The 21,108-nt window shown below is 44.2% G+C and overlaps 1 protein-coding gene across 4 annotated transcripts in view; it reads right to left on the reverse strand.

Moving 5' to 3' along the window:
• slc35f1 (solute carrier family 35 member F1) overlaps positions 1-21,108 on the reverse strand; it is a 118,860-nt gene that overhangs the window by 34,686 nt on the left and 63,066 nt on the right. For all 4 annotated transcript variants that reach the window (XM_035774835.2, XM_052523539.1, XM_035774836.2 and 1 more), the window contains exon 3: positions 7,583-7,710. In XM_035774835.2, the coding sequence (XP_035630728.1) occupies positions 7,583-7,710 (128 nt within the window). The remainder of the gene's footprint in view (positions 1-7,582; positions 7,711-21,108) is intronic.

The following is a 21,108-nucleotide window of genomic DNA, read 5'->3' on the forward strand; positions in this document are numbered from 1 at the left end:
TAATAACGTGTGGTTTATCGATGTGTAAATGAATGTTCTGATGCCTCAGACAACCCTGGCATAATTTTTTTTTATTTTTTTATTTATTTCACCTTTATTTAACCAGGTAGGCTAGTTGAGAACAAGTTCTCATTTGCAACTGCGACCTGGCCAAGATAAAGCATAGCAGTGTGAACAGACAACACAGAGTTACACATGGAGTAAACAATTAGCAAGTCAATAACACAGTAGAAAAAAATGGGCAGTCTATATACAATGTGTGCAAAAGGCATGAGGAGGTAGGCGAATAATACAATTTTGCAGATTAACACTGGAGTGATAAATGATCAGATGGGCATGTACAGGTAGAGATATTGGTGTGCAAAAGAGCAGAAAAGTAAATAAATAAAAACAGTATAAAAACAGTATGGGAATGAGGTAGGTGAAAAAGGGTGAGCTATTTACCTATAGACTATGTACAGCTGCAGCGATCGGTTAGCTGCTCGGATAGCTGATGTTTGAAGTTGGTGAGGGAGATAAAAGTCTCCAACTTCAGCGATTTTTGCAATTCGTTCCAGTCACAGGCAGCAGAGTACTGGAACGAAGGCGGCCAAATGAGGTGTTGGCTTTAGGGATGATCAGTGAGATACACCTGCTGGAGCGCGTGCTACGGATGGGTGTTGCCATCGTGACCAGTGAACTGAGATAAGGCGGAGCTTTACCTAGCATGGACTTGTAAATGACCTGGAGCCAGTGGGTCTGGCGACGAATATGTAGTGAGGGCCAGCCGACTAGAGCATACAAGTCGCAGTGGTGGGTGGTATAAGGTGCTTTAGTGACAAAACGGATGGCACTGTGATAGACTGCATCCAGTTTGCTGAGTAGAGTGTTGGAAGCCATTTTGTAGATGACATCGCCGAAGTCGAGGATCGGTAGGATAGTCAGTTTTACTAGGGTAAGCTTGGCAGCGTGAGTGAAGGAGGCTTTGTTGCGGAATAGAAAGCCGACTCTGGATTTGATTTTTGATTGGAGATGTTTGATGTGAGTCTGGAAGGAGAGTTTGCAGTCTAGCCAGACACCTAGGTACTTATAGATGTCCACATATTCAAGGTTGGAACCATCCAGGGTGGTGATGCTAGTCGGGCATGCGGGTGCAGGCAGCGATCGGTTGAAAAGCATGCATTTGGTTTTACTCGCGTTTAAGAGCAGTTGGAGGCCACGGAAGGAGTGCTGTATGGCATTGAAGCTCGTTTGGAGGTTTGATAGCACAGTGTCCAATGACGGGCCGAAAGTATATAGAATGGTGTCGTCTGCGTAGAGGTGGATCAGGGAATCGCCCGCAGCAAGAGCAACATCATTGATATATACAGAGAAAAGAGTCGGCCCGAGAATTGAACCCTGTGGCACCCCCATGGAGACTGCCAGAGGACCGGACAGCATGCCCTCCGATTTGACACACTGAACTCTGTCTGCAAAGTAATTGTTGAACCAGGCAAGGCAGTCATCCGAAAAACCGAGGCTGTTGAGTCTGCCGATAAGAATTTGGTGATTGACAGAGTCGAAAGCCTTGGCGAGGTCGATGAAGACGGCTGCACAGTACTGTCTTTTATCGATGGCGGTTATGATATCATTTAGTACCTTGAGTGTGGCTGAGGTGCACCCGTGACTGGCTCGGAAACCAGATTGCACAGCGGAGAAGGTACGGTGGGATTCGAGATGGTCAGTGACCTGTTTGTTGACTTGGCTTTCGAAGACCTTAGATAGGCAGGGCAGGATGGATATAGGTCTATAGCAGTTTGGGTCCAGGGTGTCTCCTCCTTTGAAGAGGGGATGACTGCGGCAGCTTTCCAATCCTTGGGGATCTCAGACGATATGAAAGAGAGGTTGAACAGGCTGGTAATAGGGGTTGCGACAATGGCGGCAGATAGTTTCAGAAATAGCGGGTCCAGATTGTCAAGCCCAGCTGATTTGTACGGGTCCAGGTTTTGCAGCTCTTTCAGAACATCTGCTATCTGGATTTGGGTAAAGGAGAACCTGGAGAGGCTTGGGTGAGGAACTACGGGGGGCGGAGCTGTTGGCCGAGGTTGGAGTAGCCAGGCGGAAGGCATGGCCAGCCGTTGAGAAGTGCTTATTGAAGTTTTCGATAATCATGGATTTATCGGTGGAGACCGTGTTTCCTAGCCTCAGTGCAGTGGGCAGCTGGGAGGAGGTGCTCTTGTTCTCCATGGACTTCACAGTGTCCCAGAACTTTTTGGAGTTGGAGCTACAGGATGCAAACTTTTGCCTGAAGAAGCTGGCCTTAGCTTTCCTGACTGACTGCGTGTATTGGTTCCTGACTTCCCTGAACAGTTGCATATCACGGGGCTATTCGATGCTATTGCAGTCCGCCACAGGATGTTTTTGTGCTGGTCGAGGGCAGTCAGGTCTGGAGTGAACCAAGGGCTGTATCTGTTCTTGGTTCTGCATTTTTTGAACGGAGCATGCTTATCCAAAATGGTGAGGAAGTTACTTTTAAAGAATGACCAGGCATCCTCAACTGACGGGATGAGGTCAATGTCCTTCCAGGATACACGGGCCAGGTCGATTAGAAAGGCCTGCTCACAGAAGTGTTTTAGGGAGCGTTTGACAGTGATGAGGGGTGGTCGTTTGACTGCGGCTCCGTGGCGGATACAGGCGATGAGGCAGTGATCGCTGAGATCCTGGTTGAAGACAGCGGAGGTATATTTGGAGGGCCAGTTGGTCAGGATGACGTCTATGAGGGTGCCCTTGTTTACAGAGTTAGGGTTGTGTGGTTTATCGATTTATAACGTGTGGTTTATCGATGTGTAAATGAATGTTCTGACGCCTCAGACAACCCTGGCATAATAACGTGTGGTTTATCGATGTGTAAATGAATGTTCTGATGCCTCAGACAACCCTGGCATAATAACGTGTGGTTTATCGATGTGTAAACAAATGTTCTGACGCCTCAGACAACCCTGGCATAATAACGTGTGGTTTATCGATGTGTAAATGAATGTTCTGACGCCTCAGACAACCCTGGCATAATAACGTGTGGTTTATCGATGTGTAAATGAATGTTCTGACGCCTCAGACAACCCTGGCATAATAACGTGTGGTTTATCGATGTGTAAATGAATGTTCTGATGCCTCAGACAACCCTGGCATAATAACGTGTGGTTTATCGATGTGTAAATGAATGTTCTGACGCCTCAGACAACCCTGGCATAATAACGTGTTGTTTATCGATGTGTAAACGAATGTTCTGACGCCTCAGACAACCCTGGCATAATAACGTGTGGTTTATCGATGTGTAAACGAATGTTCTGACGCCTCAGACCACCCTGGCATAATAACGTGTGGTTTATCGATGTGTAAATGAATGTTCTGACGCCTCAGACCACCCTGGCATAATAACGTGTGGTTTATCGATGTGTAAACGAATGTTCTGACGCCTCAGACCACCCTGGCATAATAACGTGTGGTTTATCGATGTGTAAATGAATGTTCTGACGCCTCAGACCACCCTGGCATAATAACGTGTGGTTTATCGATGTGTAAACGAATGTTCTGACACCTCAGACCACCCTGGCATAATAACGTGTGGTTTATCGATGTGTAAACGAATGTTCTGACGCCTCAGACAACCCTGGCATAATAACGTGTGGTTTATCGATGTGTGCAACGACAGCCCAGTGTGTCTCACTCGCTCAGCAGGCCAGCGTGTTTCGGCCTAATGGAAGGCCTTTTCACCGCTTGGTTATATAAACCTGTCTGTTACTGTAGTGAAGCGTGCCCTTGAGCGAGAGAGAGTGGAGAGAGAAAGTGGAGGGAGGGAATGAGGGGAACAATCACAGAGAGCGGGAGAGAGAAAAAGAATGACAGAGAGATGAGAGAAGGATGAGAATGACAGGATGACAGAAGGATGAGAGGAAAAGGAACAAGAGCGAGAGAGAGAGAGAGCAAGAGAGAGAGAAAAAGGGAAGTGGAGAGAGATAAATAAACAGTGTAGGGATAACGATAACCATGAGAGAACCCTGAAAGTGAGTGAGTGATTGAGGGTTGAGTTCTGTGTTTACTCTCACCTGTTCTCTCAGGGCTATCTGGGGAACAGCTCTGGCATTAACCCGACAACTTTTACAGTGAATTACTAGCAAAATAATAGACCTGACATTGTCAATGACATTCTCTGCTCCTTTTTACAAATACCAGCAAACTAATGAAACCGATACAATTATCACAGACCAAGTGAGGAGAAAGAATGATGCGATTTAGTCAGTCCTAAGACTCTCCGCTTAACTCTGTCGAAATAAATCTTCAACTAATTCCTCTGTTTTACAGTGATTTGTCCCCAGGACCGCGGCTGGCTACCTGCATATCTTGAAGTGGAGGACTGAGTAGCATTTAGATGTAGGATCTTAATTTGATCACTCTTTTGCCTAGCAGGAAATGCACACTTGTACTGTATTTGAGGTTTAATAAGGCTTCTAAAGTTGTCGATTTCCCTAACGAGGAATGTATCAACCCCTACAAAAAAATAGTCCACGTAATAATTCACATTTCCTGTTGCTGCATCAAACTGGCTCAAATAAAGATCCTACATCTGTAGCTGCCTGTTCTAACGAGTTGACAAAGAGGAGCTTCCCCCAGATGTGTCCACTGATCTCCTCATACTGGAGCCTAGCCAGACACCATGACCATTCATAACAACTAATAATTTCCCCTTAATGGGAAAGTATTTTATAGCACCGTCTCATGCCCAGTTCTCTTCATGCCTGCATATTAATATTGATGAGGCATTATCTAACCTTGTTATAGTTTACATAACACTGTTGAGAATTGTTCTGGCTATTTCTCTCCTCCACCCTCCTCCAAAGGAATCAGTTAGTGAAAGCCAATCAAACTAAAAAGCAAATTACCCTGCACAGAGTAACAAGAGGAGAGGAAAACGTGGCCTTAGAGTGAGAGAGTCCATTGATAAAGTCTCCAACTTACAACCAAACCTACTTCATTTGACTTCACTTGACCTGAGCTGTTCTCTAAATATCAAACAAACTTGCACAACAGACCTCGAAAACAAAAATACTGAGGAGTCTCAGATTGAGTTCTAGCTGTTTACGGAGTCAATATTTACAGTGATTCCATGAGCACCCCTTCCTCTGAATGTTTAATCACCTTCGCTATATGCTCAGGCTGGGTTTACTTTGGAGAGAGAGAGAGAGCTGCTGCTGTGCAATGCTACTCTCAAATATCTCTGTCTCTACACTGTGGAAGAGAGTCACCCTATCACTCTCGTCACCGCCCGACCTAATCATTCAGTGACAGTCACACCATGCGGATAGATCCATCGCTGTGTAAACAGTAGCTGCCGGCCATTAGTGTGCTTGTCACATCAGTGCGTTGTGCTGGCTTTGGGTCAGCAGGGCATGGAGGTACTGATCAACTCGTCACTGTGTCATCCCGCCTGTCTGTCTGTCTGTCTGTCTGTCTGTCTGTCTGTCTGTCTGTCTGTCTGTCATCCCGCCGGTCTGTCTGTCTGTCATCCCGCCGGTCTGTCTGTCTGTCATCCCGCCGGTCTGTCTGTCTGTCTGTCTGTCTGTCTGTCTGTCTGTCTGTCTGTCTGTCATCCCGCCTGTCTGTCTGTCTGTCTGTCTGTCTGTCTGTCTGTCATCCCGCCTGTCTGTCTGTCTGTCATCCCGCCTGTCTGTCTGTCTGTCATCTCGCCTGTCTGTCTGTCTGTCTGTCTGTCTGTCTGTCTGTCTGTCTGTCTGTCTGTCTGTCACAGGAACATACGACAGGGGAATGAGGTCTGTCTGTCACAGGGCCAGACCACAGGGGAATGGAAATGAGGTCTGTCTGTCTGTCACAGAGTCAGAAGACAGGGGAATGGGGTCTGTCTGTCACAAGGCCAGATCACAGCGGAATGAGGTCTATCTGTCTGTCTGTCTGTCACAAGGCCAGATCACAGCGGAATGAGGTCTATCTGTCTATCAGTCACAAGGCCAGATCACAGCAGAATGAGGTCTGTCTATCAGTCACAAAGCCAGATCACAGCGGAATGAGGTCTGTCTGTCTATCAGTCACAGGACCAGACCACAGGGGAATGAGGTCTGTCTGTCTGTCTGTCTGTCTGTCTGTCTGTCTGTCTGTCTGTCTGTCTGTCTGTCTGTCTGTCTGTCACAGGGCCAGACCCCAGGGGAATGAAGTCTTTCTGTCTGTCACAGGGCCAGACCCCAGGGGAATGAAGTCTATCTGTCTGTCAGTCACAGGGCCAGACCCCAGGGGAATGAGGTCTATCTGTCTGTCAGTCACAGGGCCAGACCCCAGGGGAATGAGGTCTATCTATCTGTCAGTCACAGGGCCAGACCCCAGGGGAATGAGGGGATTCTGGTACCTTTTACACTCCCCCTACTTTACTTCAACAGAACAGTCAGCCCTCCACATCAGTGGCCCTGACACTCCCACTCCCGCTGCTCCAGCCCAGAGCAGGACTCAGGCCCAAGCCATGGATTATCTCTCTCTGTCGTGAGACAGCGGTGCCGTGCCGGTCATCGATTCCACTTCCCAAAATAACGGCAAGGCAGAGCGGTCTCGAGTGGCGGTCAGAGCTGAGCGGTATCTGACGGATATAGACACTGACACTCCATCTGTTTTCTGTCTGGCTGAGTAGAGGCAGAGGCAGAGACCCACAAGCTGACAGAAGACACATTTACAGATGTTATTCTGCCAACTTGTTTCCACATGGTTCCCTCCCACTACTTGCAAATGGAAAATGACACATCTCCGCTATGATCTGAAGAGGGAATTGATCTATTTGCTTCCGATTGTTGCCGATACCTCACATTTTCAGGCTACCACAGACTTGACGAATGAAAATGACACTGCAATATGCCGTATAGAATCCGGTGAAACTACTCAACTGATATGGTTTCAGTACAGCATGTACACCACAAGAGCTATCTATACCCATTAACACAACTTTGCAGTTGGCACGGATCTAATTTCTCCTCTCTCTGAGTGTGAGAGGCCTGCATGCTGGAGGAACTGGAAGAGTCCTGGTAAGCCGGGGAAGTGTTAATGGTATCGTCTGTTCCCGTTCAGCCCTAACTGACTGCACTGAGAGGAGAGAGTTTAGAGGCCTGATTCATCACTAGAGAGAGGATACCGACACATTGATCCTGAGTCCTACCTGGGCTCTGGAGGAGTGGAGGAAAATGTCAGATTCCGGTGAGATGAGAGGAAACAAAATCTATTGTGCTCTAACTGAGGCTCTCCTATAATCATTTAAACCTCCCTCCTTCCATCCCTCCAGCCCTGCGCCAAGGACCTGATGCCTTTCGGATGGATCTGAGTAAGGCTCCTCTGGCACTAACTGCAATTTAATGAAGATGAACTGACACACGGGATGAGAGTCAGCCAGTGTACCTTTAATTAGCCATCTTATTACGTAGACTCGGCAAAAGGTCACCGCCGTACTACTGTCTTATGTCTGTCCAGCGGCCAGTCGAGGGAACGCCTTGTACCGACACACGCACGCACGCACCCCTGCGCACATACACGCACACCGATGGCGTTCACATGTGATAGATGAAAACAGACTCACCTGTACGCTGGTGAGCGTGGTGTATTGGTAGGCTTTGATAACCAGGTAGTTAGCCTCAATGTCTATTAGTCCCAGAATCATGTACTTCCACCATCGCCTTTTCAGTATTGCCAGTAAATTCTCCTCACCTGTGAAGAGGATAAGAGAGACATGGTCAAAAAAACATCTGTTCCCACAGGGAATATAACGGTGCCCATGAGATGTTGTGGGTGGATATAATTGACATTGTCTAGGGATAAGTGCGTAAGCTCCTTATAAGCCTTAACATGCTGAAACTACCGTATATAAGATTTCCCTTCCAGCTTCAGTGTGTGGCTAACTTTTCAAACGAATTAGAAGACAGACACACAGACGGAAACAATTAACATGACAAATCAAAACAGATAAACAAAACCACACACGAGTGAAGTCGGCCTTTCCCCGAGGATCATGGAAGGAAAAAGCGTCCCGGCAATCTCAAGAGATCAATGCAGTCACCGGCCAGCTAGTTATTTATTTTCAATTCAACTCAGTTACTATACAGCTAGCAAAGTGCAGTAATCTCTTAACACAACAAGCCCAACATGAGAATGTTCTAAAATGGCCGCCTATCTTTATGACCATAATTGGCGAAAGAAAGCTCTCTGGGATCAGAGTGTGGGTAGAGAGAGAAATAGAGTAAGGCAGGAGTGGAGGAATAATTGGAGACAACAAAGAAGTGCAGGCAGACTTTCAGCCCAACAATATTTCCAGGGGAGCGAGTGGGAGTCGTTCAAAAGCAAATTATTTTCAGCCTCAAAAACATAAAACTGTCAGACACAGGTTGGTGGGGTTAATACTATGGCAGCTATAGTGTTGTACACTGATACCTTTAGAACAATGATACATGTACTGGTACTTTATTGAAATCAAAGCTAACTCTGTAACAGATGCACTGAAGGAAATGGTTTAATTACCCTGCATTTACATATTGACAGTCTTTCTATGCACACAAAAATATGTATAGCTGCCTAGAGTGAACACAAGTGTAGAACGAACAGAAACCTTTGTAGGGAAATCGTTCCTTGACTGGAGGGAGTTGAGTATTAAGTATTTTATTAGGATGCCCATTAGCTGTTGCTGAAGCAGCAGCTACTCTTCCTGGGGTCCACAGGAGTGCAGTGCATTGATGGGGAGCCGTTTTCTTTCCCAAACTCTGATGGTTCTGTGCTCTACTAGCTAACAACCATATTCACTGATTTCCACTGGGACGTGTTCTAGCATTTTATTTTTTAACACTGGGTATGGGTCACACAGCATAGCAAACATTACCGAGCCTGCCTGCCTGCCAGCCAGCCAGCCAACCACTGTTCACAGAGAAAAGTAAATATTTCCTAAAGATAGAGGATTATTTACTGAGCTATATGTCCATGTCTAAGCGTCCATCTCCAAGAGCAGGTTATCTGTTCATTTCAACAGGGATGTCATTGTATGCTCTTTCTATATCAATCTCCTTCTACCGAGACAGTATAAAGTCAGTGAGGAATAGGCTTATCTGTTACCATTCCTCTCTACGGCAAAGCTATAAAGATAAACACTGTTACTGTTACTGTACCTCGCCTATCTACAGTAACGGTCTAAGTTCACATGTCGAGCTCAGAATCACTCAAGCAGCAGCATCATGAAAGAGCTTGTCCTCCCCGCGGCCGGAGCCGAAAACACAATCAACAGGAGGAAAAATACATTCAAAAAAGCAATCAAACACCTCTTATTAGAGCCAAGTGTCTCTGAGCACGCTATTATCACAGCCTGCCTGGCACTCACACACTTTATGTGCTCGATGGGTCAGTGCCATTTCAGACACCGAACAGCTATTTAAATGTACCCGAGGAAATCCGAAAACATCTCCAGACCTGGTTAGAAGTGCAGAGGAGACGTGATGCGTATGGGGATCAGGATGTGTTAGCAGGCAGCAGCTTTTAATAAGGCCAGAATAAGAGAACATTAACCTGTCTGGGTAGTGACAGTGAAAATGAAGCTAGCTAGCTAGCGCCGGTCCCCTGGAGCTCCTCTGGGTACACACACACTGATTGGCCATGTAAAAACAATTAAACCATGCTACTGGAATAATTCCTGCAGCGCTCCGCATTTCAATACAATTACTCTACCAATTAAGAATAACAAGACCATTGGATGGTAATGTTTCCTTAGCAACCTCATAGTCCAAACAATTCTAAACACCGAGGTCTTCGATCATTGCACATTTAGAAAACTGCACAACGAGATATGAAATAAGTTCCTAAAATAAATGCACCTAAAATGATCCAAAACATTCACTTACTCTACAACCAAAATGCCATTTTTAGAATCCTTGACATGTCTCCCTTTCATTGCAGGTTACAGTCCCAAATTATCTCTTTTGGCCTGCTGGACCTGTAAATGTTAATGCGTGTGTCATTATAGTGACATTTACTAGATGACCAGGGGCCTGGGGCAGAGCAGAGGTGTCACTACGGAGCTTGTTAAGAGAACTGATAAGGGCCAACAAACTAATCACACTAGGCTGCAGCACAGACAACCACCATTCAACATAGGGTTGTCTCCTCTGGCAAAGGGTACAATTCCTGTCACATACAACAGATCCCAGACCTGCTCAAGATATTACATGCACATGAACAGCATATGAAAAACGATTTTGCACACAGTACAATGCTGATTTAGCATGCACTTGGCCAGCTATTTCTGGAACAGAAAGCCCAGCAGCACATGGTAGGAGACAAGAGCCGTGCCAGGGAACAGCAACAGCAGTAGACAAAGGAGACAGACACTGTGTCCATTCCAGCCCGCCTCATCAAGCTCTGTGGCCAACGGTGGTGTCAAGGGACTCAGTGTGCAGGCTAATGACGGAGCCTAGGTGCTTCATCAGTGCTCCTCTACCAGACGGGCCTATCGCTCTCCCTCAGGCACTAATTGGGATCCTTCTAAATCTGCTCCAATTTGAACTCAGGACTTTTTTCTCTTCCCCCTTGAGCCTCCACCAAGGGTACTTAGAGGGAGCTTCTAGTACCTGGTCAAACTGTTAAAGAAAAAGGTTCGTCATTGTTGAAAATCAATGTTAAAATCACGGCCTTGCTTGCTCGTCAGCTTCAACATTAGCCAAGGTTAGAGAGGCGTCTTTCTGCTTAGTGTTATAGTGTGAGTTATCGTCGTCGAGAAGGTTGCCCCGGTGAACCGCTGACTATCTCAAACAGAGGAGGGAGATTGAAACGGCCGCGTGGGAGGCCCAAACACTGGAAGTCCCTTTTAATCAACGCACCGCTATTCGCAGAGGTGTGCAAATACGCTCTATCATTGTTTACACACAAGGGAGGGAGAGAGCCCATCACTAAGTCACACAGATCATTGGAGACCAATCACCTGACCTTCTGTTTGAATTGTGTCTGATGTGATGCTTGTTGTCTTTAGTCTAGTCTAACAGACAGAGATCAGAAGCTCAGTGGAGGATGGAAGGGCAAGAGGCTGTGAGTGGGAGAGAGATGGGGTGAAGGCTTTCTCTCATACACACACCAGGATTGGTCTCAATGCAGAATTTTGGAATTCACTCCCATTCAACTCATGAGTTGAAATTCAAATAAAATGACCAAACCCCACAGGATGTAGAATTTGAATTTGAGTTTGAATCAGTGCAAATCAAAGAAATTCCACTCAGTCATTAAATCGGAAAGGTCACACTTACACAGATACTGAAGAATATATCACTTTTCTCTGGAAACAATGTTCATATACTCTTTTAACCTTAGTGCTTAGAATAGCCAATTATATTTCCACCAAGGCCAAAGGGTTAACTTGAGGGTAAAACTAATGCATTCTGGGAAATGTGGGAAATGTATTTTCCCCTTATATTTAACAAAAGGTAAGTGATTAATTAAATATAAAAATTTTCCCTATATTGTTTGAACAATATTTTATATGCATGTATATAATGACATGTTTGATGTTTTATATACAAGATGTACGCTGAACAAAAATATAAACACAACATGTAAAGTGTTGGTCCCATGTTTCATGAGCTGAAATAAAAGATCAATGAAATGTTCCATTCACACAAAAAGCTTATTTCTCTCATTTTTTTGTGCATATATTTGTTTACATCGCTGTTAGTGAGCAATCCTGCTTTGCCAAGATAATCCATCCACCTGACAGATGTGGCATATCAAGAAGCTGATTAAACAGCATGATCATTACACAGGTGCACCTTGTGCTGGGGGACGATAAAAGGCCACTCTAAAAAGTGCAGTTTTGTCAGACAACACAATGCCACAGATGTCTCAAGTTTTGAGAGAGCGTGCAATTGGCATGTTGACTGCAGGAATGTCCAAAAGAGCTGTTGCCAGAGAATTTGATGTTAATTTCTCTACCATAAGCCACCTCTATTGTTGTTTTAGAGAATTTGGCAGTATGTCCAACCAGCCTCACAACCACGTGTAACCACACCAGCCCAGAACCTCCACATCCAGCTTTTTCACCTGCGTGACCATCTGAGACCAGCCACACGGACAGCTGATGATACTGTGGGCTTGCACAACCAAAGAATATCTGCACAAACTGTCAGAAATCGTCTCAGGGAAGCTCATCTGCGTACTCGTCATCCTCACCAGGGTCTTGACCTGACTGCAGTTCGGCATCATAACCGACTTCAGTGGGCAAATGCTCACCTTTGATGGCCACTGGCACGCTGGAGAAGTGTGTTCTTCATGGATAAATCTTGGTTTCAACTGTACCGGGTAGATGGCAGACAGCGTGTATGGCGTTGTGTGGTTGAGTGGTAAGCTGATGTCAACGTTATGAACAGAGTGCCCCATGGTGGCAGTGGGGTTATGGTATGGCAGACATACGCTACGGATAATGAAGGCAATTTCATTTTAGCGATTTGAATGCACAGAGATACCGTGACGAGATCCTGAGGCCCATTGTCGTGCCATTCATTCACCACCACCACCCCATGTCACAAGGATCTGCACACAATTCCTGGAAGCTGAACATGTCCCAGTTCTTCCATGGCCTGTATACTCTCCAGACATGTCACCAATTGAGCACGTTTGGGATGCTCTGTATGGATGTGTATTACAGCATTTTCCAGTTCCAGCCAATATCCAGAAACTTCTCACCCCCATTTAAGAGGAGTGGGACAACATTCCACAGGACACAATCAACAGCCTGATTAATGCGTATCTGTATTCCCAGTCATGTGAAATCCATAGATTAGGGCCTAATTTCTTGATTTCAATCGACTGATTTCCTTATATGAACTGTAACTCAGTAAAATCTTTGAAATTGTTGCATGTTGTGTTTATATTTTTGTTCTGTGTATTTTTATATACGCTACACCTAATATAGAATAGGCATTTTAATTTCATTCACTTATATTTCCTTCCATTCAAATTTGAATTGCAATTCTGTATCCTGTTTCCTACTTCAATTCAAATTCAATAATTGAATTGGAATTTATGAGGCATTCTCAATGCAATTCAGAACAACCCTGACACACACGCACACAGACAGTGCCCTTGAGAAGGCCCACTTCACCTGAGACAGTCGGCAAGCTAACAAGTAATGACAAGATTATGACACCCCACCTGTCGAGTGGTGGCACACACACACTGTGGGACTCCGAGCCCATACAGAGGAGTACTCAGAGAGATGGAGAGAGACAGAGAGGTACAAAACACACATCCCCTCTCGAAGTCATTATAGCCGTTGTACTCTACATAATCATTTTTCATGAACATGCTCTACGTATGCTGATGTTTTATACCACCTTCTGGCCAGACAATACCATCACACCGTTCATTCAATACCGATCCATCCAGACTCAGTGGAATCTCTGATTTCATTGGCTTAGGTGCTGAGTGGATATCTCACAATGGAACAGTGGCGATTTTAGCATGTAAATCTTAGTGGGGCAAACTCCCCCCCCAAAAAATGTGATGCATGCCAGCAAAGCCATTACACAACACAACACTAAACAATACATTAATTGCACTATAACGGTGACAAACTGTTAGTGGCTACATAAAGCCGTCCCAACAGCAGAGCTTTCTTTTCTTTTCACTCTATGAATCCTTACCACCTCTAAACCTGGCTATCAGCGGAGGCTTGTCTGGCAGTGAAACAGTTCATTCAGCCTAATTTACTGCCTTTAAAAAATAAAATAAAACATAGCTGATATGGGAGACTTGCTTAAACAAATGTGGTTTCTACTGACAATTGAGATGTACAAACTATGGCATAAGGGAACGATGAGCGGATAAGAGGCTCAGATTAAGACATTAATGAGCGAGCTTGTTGCGGTTTTCTTCCGTCGAAAGAGAGTCGGACCAAAATGCAGCGTGGTTAGTTCGATACATCTTTAATGAAAAAAAACACGAACAATACAAAAACAACAAACGGAATGTGAAAACCTATACAGCCTATCTAGTGAACACTAACACAGAGACAGTAACAATCACCCACAAAATACTCAAAGAATATGGCTGCCTAAATATGGTTCCCAATCAGAGACAACGATAATCACCTGACTCTGATTGAGAACCGCCTCAGGCAGCCATAGACTATGCTAGACACCCCACAAAAACCCCATGACAAAAACGCACCACAATAACCCATGTCATACCCTGGCCTGACCAAATAAATGAAGACAAACATACATTACTTCGACCAGGGCGTGACAGAGCTAAGACGGACGTAGTCAATATAAATATTTGTTCAGCACATTTGAAATGTACAGCAGCAGAATTTAGAGCCGTTCCTACAGTATTCTCCCTGTACACCAAGTGAGAACTGTAGGACAAATAAAGGGGCCGTAGGAGCAAAAAAGGGGGCATATAATCAGACAATGAAGGCGCTTACAATATTTGATGATTACATTTCTCTAAAACAGGCTAAAGGCTACATGTGCACCACCAAGTCAGAAAAGTAGGCTAAGTTATGAGGGGGAAAGGGACCAAATTATTGGGGTGAGGCACATGGGCTACTAACAGCTTACTACACAACATACACTTAGTATTACTTTCTTAGCTACAGTATACATATCTCCCAGGCATATTACATAATTTATGCAGCAGCATACAAGACATTTTTGGACTCATCAAAAATACTTGAACAAGAAGGTGGCGCAGCTAATTTTTTCCTCAAACTTTGTCTTCAAAGTCCGGCATTCTCTGGATTTATGGTGCTTTCAATACATCTGGGAACTCGGAAAACAAGGTAAAATCATGATGTCAGTGATCTTCAGGTTGGAGCTCAAGAAAGAGGCCTCAGTTCCCGACTTAGAATTCTGAGTTGGATGACCGTGGAAAACGTATTTTACCAGTCGGAGCAAATAATTTTCAGAGTCCACAGTTGTCTTAAACTCACTGAGATTTTCCAGTTCCGAGTTTCCAGTTGCTTTGAACGCTGCAGAAGTCATGCTGGATTGACAGCATGACCAATGTATTCAACCATTTCTGGCCCATGGTGTTGCGTGTGAATGTTTATTTTTTTACTCTTGGAAAAGAGACCCTTAAACCCAGACTTGGATCACACACCCTCTCCACCGAATAGCTGAGGAAGCAAAATAGTGATTGCTTTGCCACTGATTCCTTCCAAACCACTCATTGTTGAATTTGCGATATCAAACTTGTTGTGTAATGTTTATGTCATATAGCCAATGAGCACCGATACATTTTGTCTATAATTTCTCTTCATATGACAAGGAATCAATAAGATTTACCAGTAGATTGTCAACATGATTCATGATGATGACTGCTAGCTAAGATTTTGAAAGTATGATGTTGACATAATCAGTCCAATCAAAGCTAAAGTAGATATAACGTGATTTGACATCATTTTATCTGTGGCCAATGACCTTGAGCCTTCTTGGATGGGCACTTCTAATGCAAATCTATGCAAGCATCCAAGTGGGCTTGAACTTTCTAGCTCTTCCTGTAGATTTTGCGGCGATGTAGTGTTCACATGAGTGACAGAACGTTGAGCCTGTCACGGCACAACTAGAGAGGATTACCTACCCCTACGCTCTGTATTTTCCATTGGCTGCTCCTCTACCACAGACAGCACTGAGCTAGGCTGAAACGCCTCCATTTTGGAGCTGCCTTACTCAATAATGCAAAAAACAACGCAGCTTTATTAACTCAATAAACATTGTTTTACATTGTTTGCAAACTGATATGTGACATGTATTATTGTCACGTCCTGACCTTAGTTCCTTTTTTATGTCTCTATTTTAGTTTGGTCAGGTCGTGAGTTGGGGTGGGCATACGTTTTTGTTCTATGTGTTATAGTTCTGTGTGTTTGGCCTGGTATGGTTCCCATATGCAAAACAGGCAACAACAACCAAAATAAAAAGATTATTGTTTATCTTTTTGCTAAACAGCTGGGGCTCAAAACACATGATTAAAGACTTGATTAAGAATGAGGTTAAAGACTTGATTAAGAATGAGGTTAAAGACTTGATTAAGAATGAGGTTAAAGACTTGATTAAGAATGAGGTTAAAGACTTGATTAAGAATGAGGTTAAAGACTTGATTAAGAATGAGGCCTATGTAGAAAGTTCCATCCATTTTCCATTGCAGTCATTTTCCATTGCAGTCATTCGTCATTCAGGGCCCCACCTGCCCTGAATGACGGGTCGCCACTGCAATGGAATATGGATGGACCTTTCTACATAGGCCTCATTCTTAATCAAGTCTTTTTAAACTGTTTCACAAAACTCCTAAAACCCTCTTAATATGCCAAAGTGTGCAGTTAGATAAGCACGCATAGGCTACTTAGTACCTCCTCTCTCCTCCTTCTACCCCCAACCCTGATATAGACATAAGTTATTACATTATTGACTATGTGCTTATGGGAACAGAAGCACAATCAGCTGTATACTGTATATTCTGCTGAGATTGTCCCTGCAGCAAGACCCCGTTGCTTATTGAGTCAATAGGCTGGGAAGGGCAGAGCCTCCCTCCTAAAGAGCAATAGAAGAGCGAGCTCACAGAGGCAATCACCTGCTGGGAGGATGTAGGCATTGACCTGACCAACTACCTGCAGGCTCCTGAAGGAAGATACCACGGGAGGTAAAGAAGAGTACTGACTCAAGATAACTCCACCAAACTCTCCCCAGAGGGGCACCTCAGACACATACATATTGACTAGGGTATACACATTGACTGACTGAGAGACACACACACACACACACACACACACACACACACACACACACACACACACACACACACACACACACACACACACACACACACACACACACACACACACACACACACACACACACACACACACACAATCTTATGGACACACACTCGCACACCACACTGAAGAGATAACGACAGCATTCACCCACACATTTATATTCAGTCCAATTCAACACAACTAAAAGCACTGAAGTATAAAATGCCTGACAAGAACCTGAGTCGACAGTCAAGGACAGTCCAGGGAGATAAGGAGATGATTGATTGAACATCCCATAGAGAAGTTAAAATATTGATGGGGGAAAAAAAGAGGTAGGCTGTGGGTATTGCTACATTGTAATATACTGTAAGTGCATTAAGTCATTGCAGGTGCATTGCATCATTCAGCCTGCGATGTCAGGGCTGTTTTCCTTGTGGGCTAACATTTATTACGTGTTAAACTGAGAGAATGCTGCTATGTTAAGGATATTACTGAAGAGAGCTAACCTCTCTACCCTAGTAGCCATGTTATTACAGTCCCTCTTGTCTGTGAAAATGTGGCAACTGGATAGGTGTTAGAGTATAGGCCTACACCACAGATAACTATTGTGTACTATCACCTTGTCAGTCACCATATACAGTATACTGTGATATATTATGGTCACATGGTGTGAATCCATTACGGCCTTGACATCTATTCTCTGTCTGTATTTCTAAAGTAGAGACCAATAGTGGAGGCTTCCCAGCTTTTTAGGCTTCATGGAACACATCTCTTTACTTAAAAATCAATACATTGAATTTCACTTAGAAGTGATTAATTAGGTAACAAATGTCAATTTGAATGGAAAAAATATATATACAGTTGAAGTCGGAAGTTTACATACACATAGGTTGGAGTCATTAAAACTCGTTTCTCAACCACTCCACAAATTTCTTGTTAACAAATTATAGTTTTGGCAAGTCGGTTAGGATATATGCTGTGTGCATGACACAAGTCATTTTTCCAACAATTGTTTACAGACAGATTATTTCACTGTATCACAATTCCAGTGGGTCAGAAGTTTACATACACTAAGTTCACTTTGCCTTTAAACAGCTTGGAACATTTCAGAAAAATATTTAATGGCTTTAGAAGCTTCTGATAAGCTAATTGTCATCATTTGAGTCAATTGGGGATGTACCTGTGGATGTATTTCAAGGCCTACCTTCAAACTCAGTGACTCTTTACTTGACATCATGGGAAAATCAAAAGAAATCAGCTAAGACCTCATAAAAAAAATTGTAGTCCTCCACAAGTCTGATTCATCCTTGGGAGCAATTTACAAACACCTGAAGGTACCACGTTCATCTGTACAAACAATAGTACGCAAGTATAAACACCATGGGACCACGTAGCCGTCATACCGCTCAGGGAGGAGATGCGTTCTGTCTCATAGAGATGAATGTACTTTGGTGCGAAAAGTGCAAATCAATCCCAGAACAACAACAAAAGGACCTTGTGGAGATGCTGGAGGAAACAGGTAGAAAAGTATCTATATCCACAGTAAATCGAGTTCTATATCGAAATAACCTGAAAGGCCGCTCAGCAAGGAAGAGGCCACTGCTCCAAAACCGGCATAAAAAAGCCAGACTATGGCTTGCAACTGCACATGGGGACAAAGATTTTACTTTCTGATTAATCAAAAATAGAACTGTTTGGCCATGATGACCAGCGTTATGTTTGGAGGAAAAAGGGAGAGGCTTGCAAGCTTAAGAACACCATCCCAACAGTGAAGCACGGGGGTGGCAGCATCATGTTGTGGGGGTGCTTTGCTGCAGGAGGGACTGGTGCACTTCACAAAATAGATGGCTTCATGAGGTAGGAAAATTATGTGGATATATTGAAGAAACATCTCAAGACATCAGTCAGGAAGTTAAAGCTTGGTCGCAAATGGGTCTTCCAAATGGACAATGACCCCAAGCATACTTTCAAAGATGTGGCAAAATGGCTTAAGGACAACAAAGTCAAGGTATTGGAGTGGCCATCACAAAGCCTTGACCTCAACCATATAGAACGTTGTGGGCAGAACTGAAAAAGTGTGCGAGCAAGGAGACCTTACAAACCTGACTCAGTTACACCAGCTCTGTCAGGAGGAATGGGCCAAAACCCAATTTATTGTGGGAAGCTTGTGGAAGGCTACCTGAAACATTTGACCCAAGTTAAACTATTTAAAGACAATGCTACCAAATACTAATTGTTTGTAAACTTCTGACCCACTGGGAATGTGATGAAAGAAATAAAAGCTCAAATAAATAATTATCTCTACTACATATCACATTCTTAAAATAAAGTGGTGATCCTAACCCACCTAAGACAGGGAGTTTTTACTAGGATTAAATGTCAGGAATGGTGAAAAACTGAGTTTAAATGTATTTGGCTAAAGTGTATGTAAACTTCCGACTTCAACTGTATATTCTTGGTTATATAACCCGCAATTATGAATTGAGAGGATCCTTTTTTTCTGAGCACCAGTTAAGCACAGATGGACGCGACAGTTAGTGCAACAAAAATAGAAAGTGTTTCAGCACAACCCCCCATCCTAAACTCACCCACAGGTTCTCCGCCCTGCAACTGTTCTGAGATGTTCAGTGATTTGAACCGTTATTTATGGCTGTTCAGTCATTTCTCTTGGACAGGGCTCCACCTGGCGAAAGCCAGTCCCCACCCCCGCTATGACAGATTGGTAAAGAAGAATGCTGGCAGCCACTCCCCTTAATCTGTTAATCCTGAAAAACAATGGCTGAGCCTGCTGGACCATAAGCTTGGGCGCCATTATTGTGTCAGAGAAGAGAGGGCCTGCCAGTCATGTTGGTCCCTGTGGTGGCAAATGGGAGATTCTGATACAAGGTGGCATTTGCTGTTTCGGGTGTCTGTATGCTGTATGAGTCACATTAGCACCCATGGAGGCAGTGGAAGGATGGGTCCCTCAGATATTAGATCATTCTGTCACCTACTGTGCCACACCAAGACCTGTTCTGGTTTCATTGACAGTGAGCACAAAACATATCTCTACAACAATAAAACATTTCATTTTAAAATCAATTTGACATTGGATGACAGTTCAAAAACTTCTCATCTAGATCGTCGTCAGCTCCTTGAGTTAATAAAAATGTTAAACGTATTCTTTGGCACATAAAAACTAGCTCTGTCTCTGTCTATTTAATATCAGTGGGGCTCAGTGCTGGGTAATTGCTGTAATATGAATGTGGTTTAATAGGGAAAGGCAGCCACCACTGATGGTGCAGCCTGAGAAAAACCTTGTTATCAGCCATCAGCATGAACCCAATGTAATTAATAATCATCTAAGCGTATTCATGTGAATAATCACCTCGCCTCACTTCCTGTGATAAGTCATGCACTTCTGAGAGAGAGAGGAAAGAGAGAGAGTGGGGGGAGGGGATAAAGAGAGAGAGAGCAAGAGAGAGAGAGAGAGAGTGGGGGGAGGGGATAAAGAGAGAGAGAGCAAGAGAGAGAGGGGAAGAGAGAGAGAAAGACACATTGGGGGAGTGCCAGCTCAGCCCTCTCCTGTTCTCCTCCTCCTGTGACCCCAATTCTGGGCTACAGTATAAATCGAATTTGAGTGAGGACGAGCGGGTCAGGAAGCCCTATGGGGAGCAGAGAGGAAGGAGAAGGAGGGAGAGGAACTGAGCCCCAATTCATTTCAGTCTGGAATAACAGAGTAGAGGTGCTGCTGCTTACACTTACAGTAAGTGGTGGTCAGAGCCAAAGGCTAGGAGGAAATCTGTGGACTAGTGGATAGTGAATTCAAACCAGTGGGACGGTGTGGTGAAAGCACTTTAAGGTCAAAGTAAATATGTGGTTGCACTTTAAAGACCCAGTGTATTCAAAAACGGGATTTCCTGTGTTTTATATATATATTAACACTATGAGGTTGGAATAATACTGTGAAATTGTGAAAATTATGATAATGCCCTTTTAGTATAAGAGTTGTTTGAAAAGACAGCCTGAAATGTCTACCTGTTTTGTTGGGATGGAGTTTTGGCCTGCCTGGTGACATCAGTTTCCCCCTACCCACTCAGACCACTCCCAGGCATTCCTAGCAAAAGTCTTGCTTGAGAAATTAGTAAGACGTTATTTTTGTTTGTCTTTGGCCATTTTAATTGAAAACAATCAAAGTCAGGTACTTAATTTGATTGTTCCCGAGTGGTGCAGCAGTCTAATGCACTGCCTCTCAGTGCAAGAGGTGTCACTACAGTCCCTGGTTTGAATCCAGGCTGTATCACATGACTGGGAGTCGCATAGGGTGGTGCACAATTGGCCCAGCGTCGTCC

Source organism: Oncorhynchus keta, chromosome 8 (assembly GCF_023373465.1).
Source record: "Oncorhynchus keta strain PuntledgeMale-10-30-2019 chromosome 8, Oket_V2, whole genome shotgun sequence".
Taxonomy (NCBI): Eukaryota; Metazoa; Chordata; class Actinopteri; order Salmoniformes; family Salmonidae; genus Oncorhynchus; species Oncorhynchus keta.